Source organism: Dipodomys merriami, unplaced genomic scaffold (assembly GCF_024711535.1).
Source record: "Dipodomys merriami isolate MVZ:Mamm:240054 unplaced genomic scaffold, mDipMer1.0.p SCAF_395, whole genome shotgun sequence".
Classification (NCBI taxonomy): domain Eukaryota; kingdom Metazoa; phylum Chordata; class Mammalia; order Rodentia; family Heteromyidae; genus Dipodomys; species Dipodomys merriami.
This window is the reverse complement of record NW_027205548.1, coordinates 980,641-998,994: the sequence shown is the minus strand read 5'-3', so window position 1 is coordinate 998,994 and position 18,354 is coordinate 980,641. Positions and strand designations below refer to the sequence as shown.

General features: G+C 37.3%; 1 protein-coding gene across 1 annotated transcript; it reads left to right on the top strand.

Moving 5' to 3' along the window:
• Window positions 1-377: 377 nt before the first annotated feature.
• LOC138805473 (axin interactor, dorsalization-associated protein) lies at window positions 378-17,858 on the top strand (the record flags this gene model as incomplete). Its single annotated transcript, XM_069990264.1, has 8 exons — window positions 378-431; window positions 806-860; window positions 5,170-5,233; window positions 5,476-5,582; window positions 10,607-10,729; window positions 12,566-12,688; window positions 16,170-16,287; window positions 16,409-17,858. Coding segments are annotated over 8 exons (741 nt in total), but the record flags the coding sequence as incomplete, so codon positions are not given.
• Between the last annotated feature and the right edge of the window lie 496 nt (window positions 17,859-18,354).

The window sequence follows — 18,354 nt, the reverse complement described above, 5'->3', positions numbered from 1 at the left end:
GATTTAACTTGTTCAAATGCATTATAGACCTTTTTGTCAGTTTAAATTAACTTTGTGCCAGGTACCAGTGGCTCATGCCTGTAATCCTAACTACTCAGGAGGCTGAAACCTGAGGATCACAGCTCAAAACCAGCCCGAACAACAAAGTCTGTGAGACTCTTAATCTCCAATTAACTACTAGAAACCAGAAGTGGTACTGTGGCTCAAAGTGGTAGAGCGCTAGCCTTTAGTGAAAAAGCTTAGGGACAGTGCCCAGGCCCTGAGTTCACACCCCATGACCGACCCCCCCACTCCAAAGACAAAACAAAACAAAAATTAACTTGATTGTAACTACAGGCAATTATAATAATTTTGTAATTATAACTTTTTTCCTACAGAAAACCATAGGCAAAATTGCAACATGCTTGGAATTGCGAAGTGCAGCTTTACAGGTAGATATTTTGTTTTTCTTTTTCTAACACAAGAAGAATAATTATTTTGATAAAACATTATAGACATTCATGCCCAAAGTGCTAGTAGGGTTCTATAGCAATAAGAATTCATCCATTGAACTCATGCTTAAATTATATCACTTATATTTTATAAGCTATAGAAATAAAAGATATAACTTTAGTTTTTTCTGTTACTTTTAGCCAGAATGTTCCAAGAATTCAAAAGCAAAAAAAAAAAAAATTTTTTTTTCATTATCTACTTTGAAGTCAAGAAATAGACTCATTTTGACTATTTGGTTCTTATTATTTAAACAACACAGAGTACACTGAAATCTTTGTTGTAAAAAGATATAATGTGCATATCTTAAATTCAGTCCACACAGTCCCAAGAAGAATTTAAACTGGAGGACCTGAAGAAGCTAGAACCAAGTAAGTTTAATCTTATATTTTTTTAGTGGTACTATTTTAGAAAAATGGTTCCTTATCACTAGCAGTGATGGTAATTAGACTCATTTCTCTTAGTATGTAGTCCTATGTGATCTTTTTGGTGCTCTTTTAATTCCTACAATATTCATAGTAACTATCATTTGGATTTTACCTTCATTTATAGAACGTATGAGGTTGTATTAATTGAAGTATATATTAGCTTTGCTGGGTACCAGTGGCTCATACCTATAAGCCTAGCAATTCAAGATGCTGAGATCTGAGAACTGCAACTCAAAATCAGCCCAAGCAAGCTCTTATCTCCAATTTACCAGAAAAAAAAAAAACCCTGAAAGTAGAGATGTGGGTTAAGTGGTAAAACACTAAACATGAGAGATAAAGCTGAACAAGAGCCTGAGGCTTTGAATTCAAGCTCCAGTAGTAGCATACAAAAATAACTAAGCTAGGCATCCATTGCTCATGCCTGTAATCCTAGCTGCTCAAGAGGCTAAGAACTGAGGATCATGGTTTGAAGTGAGCCTGGACCAGAAGGTATGTGAGATACTTATCTCCAATTAATCACCAAATGCTGAAAGTGGCACTGAGGCTCAAGTGGTAGAACACTACCTTGATCCAAAAAGCTCAGGGATAGCACCCAAGCTGAGTTCAAACCCCAGGTCTGGCACTAAATACATTAATAGCCTTTATTTTGTCTTGATGGCTTTTATAAGACTATACCAACTATGACAGACATTTACAGTAGAATAGTGTGGAGAATATAAAGTTATAGTTGTCCATGCCATTCACATTATGTTTCTTTGGAAACAACAGACTCCCTGTGAAGACAACACTACAAAATATTTACTCTTTCTCTCAATTTCTTCTCTCTTCTTACAAACTTCTTAAACTAAGGAGTTCAAATATTTTGGTGGTTAGGATAATACCAAATAAAGCCTTCTTGCTTGTTTAAAGAAATGCTCTCTTAGGGGACTGGGAAAGTGGCTCAGTGGTAGAGCGCTTGCCTTGCATGCTCGAGGCCCTGGGTTCGATTCCTCAGCACCACATAAGAAAAAAGCCGGAAGTGGCGCTGTGGCTCAAGTGGTAGAGCGCTAGCCTTGAGCTGAAGAGCTGAGGGACAGCGCCCAGGCCCAGAGTTCAGGCCCCACGACTGGACCCCCCCAAAAAAAGAAATGCTCTCTTAGGAGATATGTTTGCAATATGGATCCCCATACAGAGGTGATTATAACTGAATTCTGTCATTGAGAGTAGATTGTACACTTTAAACTTATTTATGTAAATAGGGAAGAATATATTTTATTCACTCTTTACCTCAGCCCTTAGTAGCTGAATGGCATGAATCTCAGGATACTCAGGACAGGTTTCCATGCCTTGGATAAGAAGTAAAAGAACTGAAGAGACTATTCATGAAAATTCCCCAGACTGCCAATTTTTAACCTGTTTATAGGAAGTTCAAGAAAGGTAGACTTCTGTTATTGAGCTGTTGAACTGTGAATATAATTACAGGCAGAGGCCACAAAGGAGGAACCCAGAGTCAAAGCTGCAAGGGATCTGATTTCTATTGTTTGGGTAGTAGAGAAAAGCAATAAAAAAATCAGAACACATAGCATATTTGTTGTGATTCTGGTGGCTTTTCTAAAGTTGTTATCATATTTTGTCTCTTCTGAACATTGTTCCTCATATAGCCAGAATTATGGTGAACTGTTATTTTATTTTAGTATTATTTTTGTTGTTGTTGTTGATCATAGGGCTTGAACTCTGGGCCTGGGTAATGTCCTTCAGTTCTTCAGCTCAAGGCTAGTGCTCTACCACTTGAGCCACAGAACCATTTCCGGTTTTCTGGTGGTTTCTTGGAGATAAGAGTCTCACAGATTTTCCTGCTCGGGCTGGCTTTAAACCACAATCCTCAGATCTCAGAGCTCAATCCTCAGATCTCCTGAGTAGCTAGGGTTACAGGCATGAGCCACTGGCACCCAGCTGAACTGTCATTTTAATAGTTTCGGTTGCTTTATATAATTCAGCTCATAAACTTTTTGTTACAAGATATATAATTCTATATTCAAAATAAATTTTATATATTTACAGTATAAATAAGAATGCCAATCAAATAATAAAACATGTTTTACAAATTTTTATTTATTTATTTTTGTCAGTCATGGGGCTTGAACTCTGGGCCTGGGCTCTGTCCCTAAGCTTTTCAACCCAAGGCAAGTGTTCTACCACTTGAGCCACAGCGCCACTTCTGGTTTTCTGGTGGTTTCTTGGAGATAAGGGTCTCCTGCTTGGGCTGGCTCTGAATCATGATCCTCAAATTTCAGCCTCCTGGAGTAGCTAGGATTATAGGTGTGAGCCACCTGCACTCGGCCAAATTTTTATTTGTAATAAACACATTTTCTTTTTTTTGGGGGGGGGGCGGTCGTGGGGCCTGAACTCTGGGCCTGGGCGCTGTCCCTTAGCTCTTCAGCTCAAGGCTAGCACACTACCACTTGAGCCATAGCACCACTTCCGGCTTTTTTTTTCTGCTTATGTGGTGCTGAGGAATTGGACCCAGGGCCTCATGCATGCAAGGCAAGCGCTCTACCACTGAGCCACCTTCCCAGCCCCTAAACACATTTTCTTGTGCCTACAATTTAACTTGATGACTTTCGAAAAAGGTAGTAAAAATACTTCATATAAGATAATTTTTCTCTTTTTGTAAGTTTATTTTCATAGCAACTTGTTTTATTGAGATATAATTCACATACTATACAGTTTATCCATTTAAAGTATAGTTTATTTTTTTTTTGTATTTTGACAATTATGTAATCATAGCCAGCTATTTTAGGACATTTTTCATCACCACAAAAAGAAACCCTGTACCCATTAGCAGTCAGTCATTTTTCCTCATCCCACCCTGAAAGCCTCCAATTACCAGCTCTAGTCAACCACTAATTTAATTTCTGTCTATAAATTTGCCTATTCTGAGCATTTTATGTAAACAGAATCATGATCCATCGCTTTTATGACTAGCTACGCATAAGATTATTTTGAGAAAAGCACATTGATGCCTTTAAATGAAAGATTACAACTGTAGGATTGGGAGTGTAGTTCAGTGGTAGAACTCTTGCCTAGAATATGAGAGGCCTTGGGTTCCATCCTCAGTGACACACACACACAGACTACAACTGTAGGTCATAAAAACACACACACATACATATTACAACTGTAGATCACAAAAAATAATAACTAAAAAGAAGTTTGGTTTCTTATTTAGTCACTATTTTCCAGCAGGTTTGTTGGTTACAAACAAAATTTGAGAATCTTACCGAGGTCCAAGGGTGAGACCTGGAGGTAGAACGCTTGCCTTGAATTCACAAGTGTCTAGTTTCAATGCTTAGCATTGTCAAAAGGAAAAAAAAAATTACAGATACTTTCAAGGGTAACTATAAAGGTTATAAACTATCCTTGGGTATTTATTATCTCTTCCTATAAAAATCTTCAATTCTTTCTCCTATTGTCTCACAAGATCTTTCATTAATTGACAGTGTTTGTTTGGGTTTATTTAAGTGTAGCAGCTATATGCCAAACACTCAGATAATTCCTCTCAACTGAGTTTTGCTAATGACAACACTTTCTCTTTTAGCTTTAAACTGCAGGACTTCAAAATGAAAGGTTAAATAAGTTGAGTACCACAGATCTCTTTTGGGTAGCTTGTTAATACTGTGAGTTTGCCTTGATGTGATTGCAGGTAATTACTAGGAATACAGAAGGCCATACATACTTAATGTATTTCTCCAGATATAAATAGCATTGTAGAACATATTTCTCTAAGCTTATGTGCCAGAATATAGCCATTAGAATATAGATCACAGCCAGGACATAATGTCATGTGTGAAGACTTCTCTTGAAGGTAAATCCCACTCTGTGTCTACATATGTAAATACATAAATGTATTTCATAATAAATTTAATCATAAATGAAAGACAAAAATTATAACTTGGCTGCTACCAGACTGGCCTACAGGATGCTATCGAGGGCAAATTGATTCAAGACAGAAAAGCATGTGTTCATGTATTTCTCCAGTTGTCATCTTTTTTGATGTCAGTCTTAATTAAAGTCTCACAGAGAGGAGGTATTCTCCTTCTCTACCTTGTACTGTGTGGGAATTCATTTTCTAAGACCTTCAAAGAGAAGTAGGGGGGGGTGGGGCAAGGGGAGAGTGTATACATAGTAAAAATGGCTAAAATTAGCCATTTAAGATGCAGTATTTGGTTTTAACTAATGGAAGAATTTATATTTACTTATCTTTTTATTCTAGTACTAAAGAATATTCTTACATATAATAAAGAATTTCCATTTGATGTTCAGCCTGTACCATTAAGGTAAAATAAATGTCCATATTGTCTTCTCATTTTATCATCTATAACTTTTTAAAAATACTTCTTTAATATCAAATTTTGATGGCAATTGTATGATTGATACTAGTGGTAACAATTATTACAATAGAGCCATTGATACCAATACATCAACTGTTTAAAACCTTCAGTATCTTTCCTGGAAAATGAGTAGCTATGAGGCTTTACTAACATATTGAGCATTATAGCTTATTATTTTTTTTTAATAGAAGAATTTTAGCACCTGGTGAAGAAGAGAATTTGGAATTTGAAGAAGATGAAGAAGAAGGTGGTGCTGGAGCAGGGTCTCCTGATTCTTTTCCTGCCCGAGTTCCCGGTGAGTATTACTTAGAAAGAATATTTATTATTTCATCAAAGGTCAAGGTACTTGGAACTGATTACTCACTAGTGGAGAATAAAACTCCAGAGGCCCTGCAGTCTTTTTTGTTTCTTTTAAACAATTTTATTAGCATACAGTAATTATATAAGGAAAGAGAGTTCCTTACGACATTTTCATAGATGCATACAATGTCATTCCCCTCTGTTACTCTCCCTTATCTACCTTCTTCCTTCAAAATAATTTTAACAATTTCATCCTTCCCCTTCTTGCTGATAACCCCAACCCAACAGAGCCTTTGGGAATTAAATCCACAGCTTTAGTATTCTAAAGAGGCCACAAAATCTTAAGCAGATTGCTGGTAGTAGATACTTAAGTATATAGTGTAGAAACATCACCTGTGTCAGGGATCCCCAAAACCACCCACATCACTAAATGGCTAGGACTCACAAGACTAAGTGTGTGTCGTACTCACAGCTGTGAGTTATTAGGAGAAAACACAACAAAATTAGCAAGGGGGAAAGGCACTTGGGTGAAGTCCAGAGGAAACCAGGTATGAGTTTCCAAGAGACCTCTCCCAGTGGAGTTCCATAGGATGTGTTTCATTCCCCCAGTGACAGGTTGTGACAACTCCTGTGAAATACTAGCACCCTCTGCCTACCATAGGCCAAAATTCCAAACTCCACAAGGAAATCGGTTATTAACCAAAAACCATATCATTTGCACCAATGGTTTAGACGTTGTACTATTATAAGAGAATGAAGGGAACCTTTCTCAAATCCAAAATCCCAAATGGCAGCCCAGGCCAGCCTTACAAACAGGCCATGTTAAGTCTTCTAGGCTAACTTCTAGATACCTTTAATATGTATTATCCTAAGTCCTTTAATTAGTCAAATTATGATTATTAAAATCATTACCAGGAAGAACATATTACTTAAGTTCCCTTGTTTAAGAGAAACAACGAATATACAGCAAGCCTTTTTATTTGTGGGTCTTGATAAGGATCTTTCCTCTCAATAAATAATCTTACAAGGACCCTGGGTAAAATTTTTGGTTTTCACAGTTACTTCTTTATTCTCTTCTGTTCTTAGTGCACTATTTTTTAATACGGTTTTGGAAACAGTGTGGTTTTGTAGCACAAGCTGGTGATCATTCTTCCTTAGCCTCTGGACTGCTGCGATCACAGGCATGCATCACCACACCTGCCTCTGCACTGTTCTTTCTGGAAAACTAGGTCACTTTAGGAAGTGTAGCAAGATGCTGTAATACTGTGAGGAATTTTAGGATAGACTATGCTTTACAATGTAGTTGAATTCAGTATGTGTGTCATTCAGATGAGTTCATAAGTAAAGTAATAGTCCACTATTCTTTTTTTTTTTTTTTTTTTTGGGTCCGGTCATGGGGCCTGAACTCTGGGCCTGGGCACTGTCCCTCAGCTCTTCAGCTCAAGGCTAGTGCTCTTACCACTTGAGCCACAGCGCCACTTCCGGCTTTTTTCTTTTTGCTTATGTGGTGCTGGGAATCGAACCCAGGGCCTCAGGCATGCAAGGCAAGCGCTCTACCACTGAGCCAACTTCCCAGCCCCAATAGTCCACTGTTCTTAAGACTCCTTGGAGAGGAAACATTTGTAGTATGAACAGTGAAGGGTTGAATGAGCAGAAGTCTAATTTCTGCCAGGCACTAGTTGAGTTACACTACACACATTACTATCTGAAATGAGAAAATGACCATGCTTAGCTTGTAGCGTCTCTATGAAGATTAAAGAAGGCCTTAAATATAAAGCATTTACATGATAACCTTTCATAATGCCAATTTAGTGGAGGCTCTTATCCTCTCCTCATCATCTGTAAATTGAGATAATGACACATCTTCCATATGTTTCTGTTTTTTTAATTGTTATGCTAAATGTCATGTACAGAAGGGGTTACAGACACATAGGTTAGGTAATGAATACATTTCTTTTTGGTCAATGTCACCCCTTCACTCTCTCCCAATTGCTCTCTCCTGTCCCCACCCACAAGTTGTATACCACTGAAGATAGATTTTTTCCTTAATTTTCTTACATTAGTCATAGGGGAGAGGATTTCATGGTAACATTTCCACACCATTACAATGTATTCCTAAGTCACTCTCCCTAGTGCTTTTCCCTTTTCCTAAAACAATCTCTACAGGTTTCATTGTTTTAGTTTCATAGGTGTAAATTATATCTTGATGGTAACCAACCTCCTTCATCCTCCTTGTTAGCTCAGTCCCTTCCCTCAAGTACCTGCCCCTCAATAGTCTGTTTCTCTTTCCTTGTCTGTATTCCTCTATTGATGAACAGCTTTCATGTTCCTTAACCAAGATTGTAGTAAGGAAATAGAGAGGGTAGTCCTGTTGGAATAGTTCTATGTCATTTGTTACATAGGATGGAAAGCTAAGCCCTATGGGAGAGGTTAATAAGTAGATGAAGTAAGATAAGTAGGAAAAAAAATAAGTTGTGTAAGATTAGAACATTAGTGAAGGTGAAGTTGGAAATGAGTAGGTATAGGCATAACACAAATATAAAAGAAACAGGGCAACACCAATGATCAAGAAGGAGGGAAGAGAAGGAGTGAATTTAAACAAAGTAAAAAACAAAAAACAAATACCAAGAGCAAACACTGTTCAGCTAATCTACTTTTAGGTATGTGTTTAGTTGCTCAGAAAGATTTAGTGGTAGAAGATCAGGAGTAGCAGAGAGTATAAGAAAGAGTTGTATCTATTTGTTTTCTTCTTTTGCTCTTTGCAGGTTTAGAGGTTGCTGGTTTTTTTAATTGATCATAATGTATTCTTTCCTAATTTTCACATGTTTTTCCATTTCTTTTGTGAAATTGCCTCTTTCCTGAGATCTGTGAAAGATTCCTTTAAGTGTTGTTTTCAATTCTCACTTACTGGTTATGAATTGTTATAGCTTATATTTGTCTTCATTTCTCCTTGGATTTTAAAAGATAATGAACCTGGATATAATACTCTTAATTGGCCGGTCTTTATTCTCAAGGGCTTGAAATATGTCAACCCATGCTTTCTTAGTTTTCCAAGTTTCTACAGAAAAAGAAAAAAGAAAAAGTTTCTGCTAAGAAGTCTAATGTAAAACTGATATTTTTACCTTTGAAAATTAGGTTGACATTCTTCACTTTCAGCTTTCAATATCTTCTCTTTGGTCTCTAGATTTCACACTTGAAATATAATGTGATGTTTTCTTTTCTGGTAGTCTATGTAGGATTCTATATGCATCTGAGTCTTTTCCTGGATATGGAAAATGTTCTCCTATAATTCCATTCAATAAATTTCCTGTGGTTTAGTTTCTATCTCAGTTCTTGCAGAAATTCTTCAGTTTAATCTCTTTATATTACTCCAGTGTCCTTGAAAGTTGTCTTCTGACTTGTTTGTTTTTCTGTATTGCTATCCTAATGTAGTACTTGCTTGACCTTATCTTCAATCCCTGATATTCTTTCTTGTGTGGTTTAGTATGTTGGTGATAGGTGATGCTTTCCACTTCCTTTTTTGTTTTGTTGTTGTTTGACCAGTACTAAGGTTTGAACTGGGAGCCTTGAACTTGCTTGACCGGCACTATACAATAGAGCACACTCATAGCCCTTTTTCACAATGGTTATTCTTGAGATAAAGTCTTGCCCTCCTACCTTGATACATGCCTGAACCATGATCTGCCTGTATTATACAGATCATGTCTTCTGTATCTGGGAAGATTATGAATCACTGTGGCTAGATTATTTTATTGAGATGGAATCTCATGAACTTTTCTGCCTGGAAATTGCAATCCTTCTGTAGTTTGACATGTTATGTACATACTGGATTAAAATCAGCTCTCTCTTTCTCTCTTGCTCTCTTTTTTTTTTTTTTTGGTCAGTCATGGGGCTTGAACTCTGGGCCTGGGCTCTGTCCCTAAGCTCTTCAGCTCAAGGCTAGTGCTTTACCACTTAAGCCACAGTCACTTCTGGTTTTCTGGTGGTTAATTGGAGATAAGAGTCTCATAGACTTTCCTGCATGGACTGGCTTTGAACTGCGATCCTCAGATCTCAGCCTCCTGAGTAGCTAGGATTATAGGTGGGAGCCACCAGTGCCCAGCTTCAGCTTTTGTTTTCATCTTGTTGAAAGACACAAACTCTACAGTTATTTCTTATTTTATACCATTTTGGAGAGGGGGGTAGTTCTCATCTCATTCTGGATGGGCCTTTAGTTTTAAATTTTTCAATTTGTGTATAGAGAAGATTTCAAACATACAAATTGGTCTTAGGATTTTATGTGATACTCTGTAGTATTAATTCTGAGAGAATCAATCATACAGGATGAGGAAAAGAATAGAAAATTATACTAAAATTCAACAATTAACCACAAGTATTAAAGCATATATATTATTAGTAGCAACTGAAAGATTTATTAATAACTGATATGAAATCTCTCAAGCTTTAGGATAGTATAACAAATGTCTTAAAGGCTTTTCCTGTTTTTGTTCTTCATATTAAAGTATAAAATTTAAGTTCATAGAATGTATTATGGGAGTATATTATCAATTTTGTAGTAATTCATAATTGGACTTCCTTGAATGAATTGAATTTTTGTGTGTGTGTGCCAATCGTAGGGCTTGAATTCAGGACCTGGATGCTGGTAGTTTGTTGGAAATAAGAGTTTTACAGACTTTCCAGGGTAGATCTGAACCCCGATATCCAGATCCAACCTCCTAAATAATTACAGGATTACAGGCATGAGATACCAGTGCCTGACTATAATTTGACTTTTTAACAAGCTTGAATTAATAAATCTACTATATGGTGTTTTGAGGTATGGTATTTCAGATTTATCTTGCTTATAATTTAATATTTTTCTGAAGTGAATAAGAGCAAGTGTTTGGGACTTTTGGAAACCAAAATATATAATGTCTGACTACTTATTTAAGAGCAAGTCTGTATCATTTCTGCTTGTTAAAATATTTACTCTGAAATTATTGGTAGATCTAACATTTATTGTTGTTTCTCTGTTGCCAGGTACTTTATTACCCAGATTGCCATCAGAACCTGGAATGACGTTACTCACTATCAGAATTGAGAAAATTGGCCTAAAAGACGCTGGGCAGTGTATTGATCCCTATATTACAGTTAGTGTAAAAGGTAAATAACATTCTATCTATATTCTTCCCCCCAGCAAGTTTTATGCTAGGTGCTACTCTCCTTTTGGATTCTTTTTCATTTTTATGATATCTTAATTAATTCTACAATGAAACAAAATCCCTATAAAAGATGACCACTCTTCCACTGAACACCTCTCAGAGATCTACTGAAAATATTTTCCTGTTTATAACTTATACCCAATTTTGTTTTGTTTCTGAGACACTGCCTCAAAAGAAAGACTTAATAAGATTAAGAATAATGATTGGATCATTAATGATAAAGTTACCATATCATTACCAAGTAATAACTGTACTGTTGGTGCAAATGATTTACTTTAACTTACAATTTGAGACAAATGGGCTGAAATTAAATGGTACTTTTATTAGTCATAAATTCAAATCTGTGAGTTTTTGATACTGATTAAAAGAAAAGGGAAGCCAGGTTTCTATGACTCATGCCTGTAATCCTAGCTACTCAGGAGGTTGAGATCTGAAGATCCAGCCTGGGCAGGAAAGTCTGATACTTTTTATCTCCAATTAACCACCATAAAGCCAGAAATGTAGCTGTGGCTCAAGTGGTAAAGCACTTGCCTTAAGCAAAAAAGCTCAGAGACAGAACCCAGGTCCTGAGTTCAATTCCCAGGGCTGGCACTAAAAAAATAAAAATAAAAAAGGAATTAAGTCATAGTAAAAGATTTTAATATGTAAAGATTATTACCAGGCTGGGAATGTGGCTTAGTGGTAAAGTGCTTGCCTTGCATGCATGAAGCCCTGGGTTCGATTCCTCAGTAAACAGAAAAACAGAAAAAGCCAAAAGTGGTGCTGTAGCTTAAGTGGTAGAGTGCTAGCCTTGAGCAAAAGAAGCTCAGGGACAGTGCCCAGGCCCTGAGTTCAAGCCCTAGGACTGGCAAAAAAAAAAAAAAAAGATTACCACCAACAGAACTATAACTGATATTTAACTTTTGATGTTACCAATTATCAGATATGTATTCATTGGAAAATATACATTGTTTGGTAGGCCATTTAAAAAAACCTGTATAGCTCATTCAGAAATATACACTGTAAAACATAAAAAAGTAATGATAATGTGTATATTGTTACCTTTGCATATTGAACTGAAATTCTTTGTGTGAATATCTCTGAGAATTAAAATAAATATACTAAATTCTTTTTAAGTTCCCTATGACAGCTCTGTTGAATAATACATAAATACTAAGTATTTCGAGAAGCCATGTTGAATTGAACTAAACTGGGATTTCTGGATTTAGAAAATTAAAACCATAATAACTTAGAATACCATCTGGTGGCTGTGGACATAAACCAGTATTTAGGTTATATATATAATTTTGTTCACTGATGAAAGAGCTTCCTTGGCAGCTCTCATGTCCATTTGACTTGAATACTACAGGGAAATTCTTATGTTAGATTCAAAGGCCTTTCTGAATTAAGGTTGGAAAATAGGGATAGGAACCACATTGTGGCATATTTATATACATTCTAAATTTTAATTGCACATTGAATAGTCTATTCCCCAGGAAAGTAGAAACTTCCTTTCAACTTTTAACCATAAACATCAAGCTTTGTCTTCCACAAACTTCATTTTCCACCTGGCCCCGGCAAACCTTCCTCACCTCCATAAGGTTTCTCATCCTCTCTGCTCACCTCCCTCCACCTACCCCAGTGGATAGCAAGAGCGCCCAGACCCCTGCCTACACCAGCTAGGGAGTTCTGTTAGCTTGAGAATTGCCTTTCAGCTCTCACCAAGCCTTTGTCGGAAACATAACTGTGCAGTCTGCAATGCCAGGGCTCCTAAGCAGAAACTTCTGTTTCTCTCTAGATTTGAATGGCATAGATTTAACTCCTGTGCAAGATACCCCTGTGGCTTCAAGAAAAGAAGACACATATGTCCATTTTAATGTGGATATTGAGCTCCAGAAGCATGTTGAAAAATTAACCAAAGGTTTGTAATCATCAGTCATTGGCCTCAGCCAGGCGCCAGTGGCTCACACCTGTAATCCTAGCTACTCAGAAGGCTGAGATCTGAGGATTGTGGTTCAAAGCCTGCCTGGGCAGGAAAGTCCGTGAAACACTTATCTCCAGTAAGCCACTGGAAAACTGGAAGTGGCTCTGTGGCTCATGGTAGAGTACTCTCCTTGAGCTGAAGAGCTCAGGGACAGTATCCAGGCCCAGAGTTCAAGTCCCACAACCAATAACAACAAAAAGACGTCATTGGCCTCTGATGGACAGAGCCCTCTTTTGGGATTGTGCGCATATTGACATAACAGCTGGTATCTGGCAGAAATAAATACCAAACAGGGACCAAATAGGCACCTGGAAAACAAGATAACCTCATTCATATGTCAACAGATACACTCCAAAAACAATCAAGTTATTTAAGTACGGCCTTACTAACAAGGAACACTTTACTATATTACAGTGTTTGTGATTATAAACTAGATAACACAATTACTAATTTTCTCAGTTTAAAAAACTTATAAGTTTGGGGCTGGGAAGGTGGCTCAGTGGTAGAGTGCTTGCCTCGCATGCATGAGGCCCTGGGTTCAATTCCTTAGCACCACATAAACAGAAAAATCCGGAAGTGGCTCTGTGACTCAAGTGGTAGAGCACTAGCCTTGAGCTGAAGAGCTGAGGGACAGCGCCCAGGCCCAGAGTTCAGGCCCCATGACTAACGAAAAAAAAAAAAAAACTTATAAGTTTGATTTTTCTCAAATAAGCATTATTTTGGAATATCCTCAGACCATTTCCTCTTCATTCTCCCTAGTACACAGATAATATCTAAGGGAGCCTCCTTCGCTTTTGCTAGGCTTGAATTCTTTTTTTTTAATTATATAATTGTTATTTTTATAATAAATTACAATAGTGTGGGTTTTGATTTCAGAAGTATTATAAATTAGGCCTGAATTCTTAATCCCCATTTTCAACAGGTCTCATATCTTATCTTGTCCACTTAACTCCCCCCCCCCCCACACACACACAAGGTGAGACCACTAACTTTTGAAGCAATTGACATTACAGTATTTGATATTTCACATCTCTTAATCTGGTGCTTGGCCACTCAGATACCCATCTACAGTGCTCCTGGCACAGACTGGGAATGTGGCTTAGTAGTAGAGCGCTTGCCTGGCATGCATGAAGCCCTGGGTTCAATTCTTCAGTAGCACATAAACAGAAAAGGCTGGAAGTGGTGCTGTGGCTCAAGTGGTAGGGCACAGAGAGGTTCAGGGACAGTGCCCAGCCCATGAGTTCAAGCCCCAGGACTGGCAAAAACGAAAAAACAACAGTGCTTCTGGCACCACAGTGGTTCTGAGTGCCCCCAGAGCAGCAGTCATTAAGTGCAAGTGTTGGCCCAGCTCATCTCCTGAGTCCAACCGTGGGCAGCCTCAGCCGTCTGTCTTAGTCTTTCTGATATGTACCAGAGCTTGTCACTGTTAGAAGAATGTGTTAATACACTCATTAAATAATGTTGAACATTTTTAGTATTGAAGTATGCCTAAAAGTACTAAAAAATATTAAATTTTCTACTTGTCTCCATTGCTTTGAAAAATGTTCCTGATATGAAGGGGAGAAGGTCAAGTGTTTTGTGGGCTAACTTTTCAATTTTATTATGCTATATTCTTTCTTGATAAATTGACTTACATGTTAATATTTTAATATGTGTATTCCTTTTCTCTATCTTTGAAGTAATAGTTACTTGATTTTAGTTAATATTAATACTAATGAACATACTTTCATGTTTATAAGCTTCTCAGTTATTCTAGGAAATTCCCATTTCACATTTAGTTCATTCTTATCAATTTCATGGAGTAGAAAGCTATGCATAAGGAGCAAGAAAAAAAGGGTATTTTTTTTAACTTCGTCAAAGTGATGGTAACATTAGAGTTTTTACATTGTTTTAAGTATGCCACTTCCACATTTGTTCAGACACAATCATTGTGCAAAGGAGATGGTTTTCCTAGCTGATGAGACTAAGAAATATGATCTGCTGTCTTCAAATGGAGGGTTGTTTTGTTTTTTTTTAATAACCAAATGTCTCTACTATGCTGTGGGAGAGAAAAGAGAAAAAGCACCCTTCTGTGGATATGGTACTGTGGATTGGTTACTGATAACCCAACTAGTGTAATCATTTATGTGAGGCAGGAAGTACATGTCTAAGAATGCCATCATCCCCACACCTCCCTCCGCATTGTCTCTTGAGGGACTTTTTTTTTTTCTCCTCTGACATGTGAGGGGCTCCATTTAGACCAAAGTACCAGGGATGTACACAGATTTCTGAACATTGTTAGACTTTTAATCACTTGGGAGTTTTGTCATCACTAAAAGTATTGCATGTCTGTTGCTCCTCTTTAAAAGCCAGTATTCAGCACCATTCTGGTTAAGGAAGCATTAAGTTGCCACCAGTTGAGCAAGACCCCCAATTTCCTGCTGTCAGTTTCTATGCCTTTTATAGAAATCAGTTGTTCTTGGCTACATTGGTGAGACAAGTTAATTCTCTATTTTTATCTTTTTTCTCTCTGTGGGGTGGAGAGCTTATCTGTTGGGCTTTGGGAATGCAGAATTGCCAGAAATCCTCCTGATCAGTTGATTTTTTGTTTTGTTTTTGTTGTTTTTGTTTTGTTTTGTTTTTGGTCCGGTCGTGGGGCCTGAACTCTGGGCCTGGGCGTTGTCCCTCAGATCTTCAGCTCAAGGCTAGCACTCTACCACTTGAGCCACAACGCCACTTCTGGCTTTTTTCTTATGTGGTGCTGAGGAATCGAACCCAGGGCCTCTAGCATGCAAGGCAAGTGCTCTACCACTGAGCCACCTTCCCAGCCCCTGATCAGTTGATTGTTGAGGGAAGCAATGGAATAGCCAGCTTTTAGGCCTTTTCCTTCCAAAGCTCTGTCTTGATCAAATATAATTACAAATATAATAGGGCTTTCACTCTGAAAATGGTAGGAAATGTTGCTATTTGACAACTAAACCAGTATGCTATTCATGCTTGGTTTCTGGGCCTCCAAATGTACAGTTTGGGGGCTTCAGAGAGGAGAGAAATTATTCAGGCTTGAATTTGTGTGTGTCTGTGTCTGTGCATGCACGCACACGTGTGTGTGTGTGTGCATGCATGCACCTGCATCAATCATTCTGAAGACAACCTGCAGCTTTGTGACTTGTGTGCTTGGCAAGCACTCTATTGTTGAGCTACATCCTCAGCCCCAAGCTTGAATTTTTTAAAGAAATTTTTCAATGCTTATTTTGTCCATTGCTTTCTGAAACAGTATCTATGGATATTGATCAAACTTAACAAGAATCTATGTTCCTTGTCTATTTTTTATATTCTTTAGTGGTTCATAGTAGTTCCTGTATAACACATTCTATGCAAGCCATTTTATTGGTGATCAGAGTGGTACCTTGGGTTTAGGTGGTTTGTTTTAATTCCTTAGGTGCAGCTATCTTCTTTGAATTTAAACACTACAAGCCTAAAAAAAGGTTTACCAGCACCAAGTGTTTTGCTTTCATGGAGATGGATGAAATAAAACCTGGACCAATTGTAATAGAACTGTAAGTGACGTGCATGTGGGATTTGTACTATTCTAATGGCTACTGGTATGTTTGTCTTTTAAACTTAACCTTAGAATACATCAATTATCTAAACAATAATCTCTTTCTATTGTGGTTACAGATACAAGAAACCCACTGACTTTAAACGAAAGAAATTACAACTGTTGACCAAGAAACCACTCTATCTTCATCTACATCAAACATTGCACAAGGAATGATCCTGATATGAATAACCTGGAACATCTGTGAACTTTACCACTCAGTAGAAACCATCATAGCTCTGTGTAGCATATTCCCCCTCAACAGGCAGGAAATGAGCCGTGCCCAAGGGAGCCCTTTGCAAAGCTGTACCAGAGAACTCAAAAGTTCAGCATATTACTGACATATAAGACTCCTTTGGATACAGGTTTATTGTAGATTTTGAAACATGTTTTTACTTTTCTAACAATCTATTTTCTAAATACCATTGCGCCTACTCTGCTTCCTGGAACAATACTGTTGTAGCAGGTGTGCTCATCTTCAAAACTTAATACAGCAATAAGAATGTGCTAAGAGTTTACACATCTGCTCACTTTCTCTCCCATTTGCTGTTTTGATTTAACTTCAGATTCTGGGTTGAGGTGGGTGGGACAGTACCAAACTACTTTTCGGAAGAATTGGACCTGTTATACTGCCTTGGAAGGTTAATCTGGAAGTTTACAGGTTGCTTCTTAAATGTGGCCTAACTTTAACCTGACCAACAGTTCTGACTAGAACTTGTGTGCCTTGGCCAGATAAGTATCTTAGAGGAGCGTGTTTCCCAGTTTGTAGCTGTGATTTTTTTTTTTTTCTGGATGACCAGATTGTCTCTCTTAAAAGTGAGCATATTTGTAGTCAATGCTGATTAGCTATCTTCTACACCACATTGATATTCTTCCTGATAGATTATAGGGTTAACATTGGAACTATCTCAGAACAATTATACTTTTAGATGGATTTACAATGTCTCATAAACCATATAAACTAAAATCAAATGCTAATGTGATACTGCAGGAACTGACTTTTTCTGGCAATTGATCATAAAATCTGAAATCCTACATACCTCTTCTTAGAATGATGGGTATGCAAAATCTGAAAAGATAGTCTATTTTTTTTAATATAGGTAGATAGGATTGCCATTTATTTCCTATTTAGATATACTGACATCCATCCATATGAAAATTTGCAGCTTTTTACTGTTATTTACTTTTGGCTTAATGATGCATAAAATTTTCATAGTACACATGAGGTGGATATTTGATACACAGAACATTAAATTTGTGGTGGGCTTTCTGTGGGTCAATATAGAACCCACATATTTTAATACCTTTAAATGAACAGTGCATGAGGGGAATGCAGTGTCAGTATGTGGCCTATTTTTGAACTAGTGTAATAACCCGTCAATATGTTTGTTTTTTTTTAAATAAGTAATCACAGTTGTTTTAACCCTTGCACTTCAAGAGAGTTAGTATCTTATTTTCAGTTGTCTGTTAGGTCAAGTGTTTACTAGATGAATGTTAATAAAAACTATATGAGCCTGAAAGAATTCTCAACCAAGTTTAGTCTTGTCTTTCATCTTGATTGGATTAGTTCCAAGTGCTAAGATAATTCCAGCCCACAGTAGCTCTTGATTTACTTTGGTAGATTACTGCATTGCTCACTCAGTTCTTAAACTCCAGAGTTGTCAGGTCCTCTGGCCATAGGAGCCTCCGCAGTCAAAAACCATGTCTCCTCCATGTAAACTTTAAGGTGCTTGATGGTACTATGCACCCTGTGGAGTATTTAGTACCTTTTGTTTGATGTTATTCTTAAGACCTAAAAACGAGCCCCTTAACCTTACTATTAGCCTCCTTAACTCTCATCTCCTGCATGGAGAGCAGGAAATACTTTTCTTTCTCTACTTTAACCATTATATTAAAATAAATCCTTGATAAAAATTAACAAAACAAAAAACAATATTAAAATATAGCAAAACTCATGTATTTTCTTTCCTCATAACCAAAGTGATCATTTATATCCACCTAAGTATGGTTTATATGAACTGCAAGT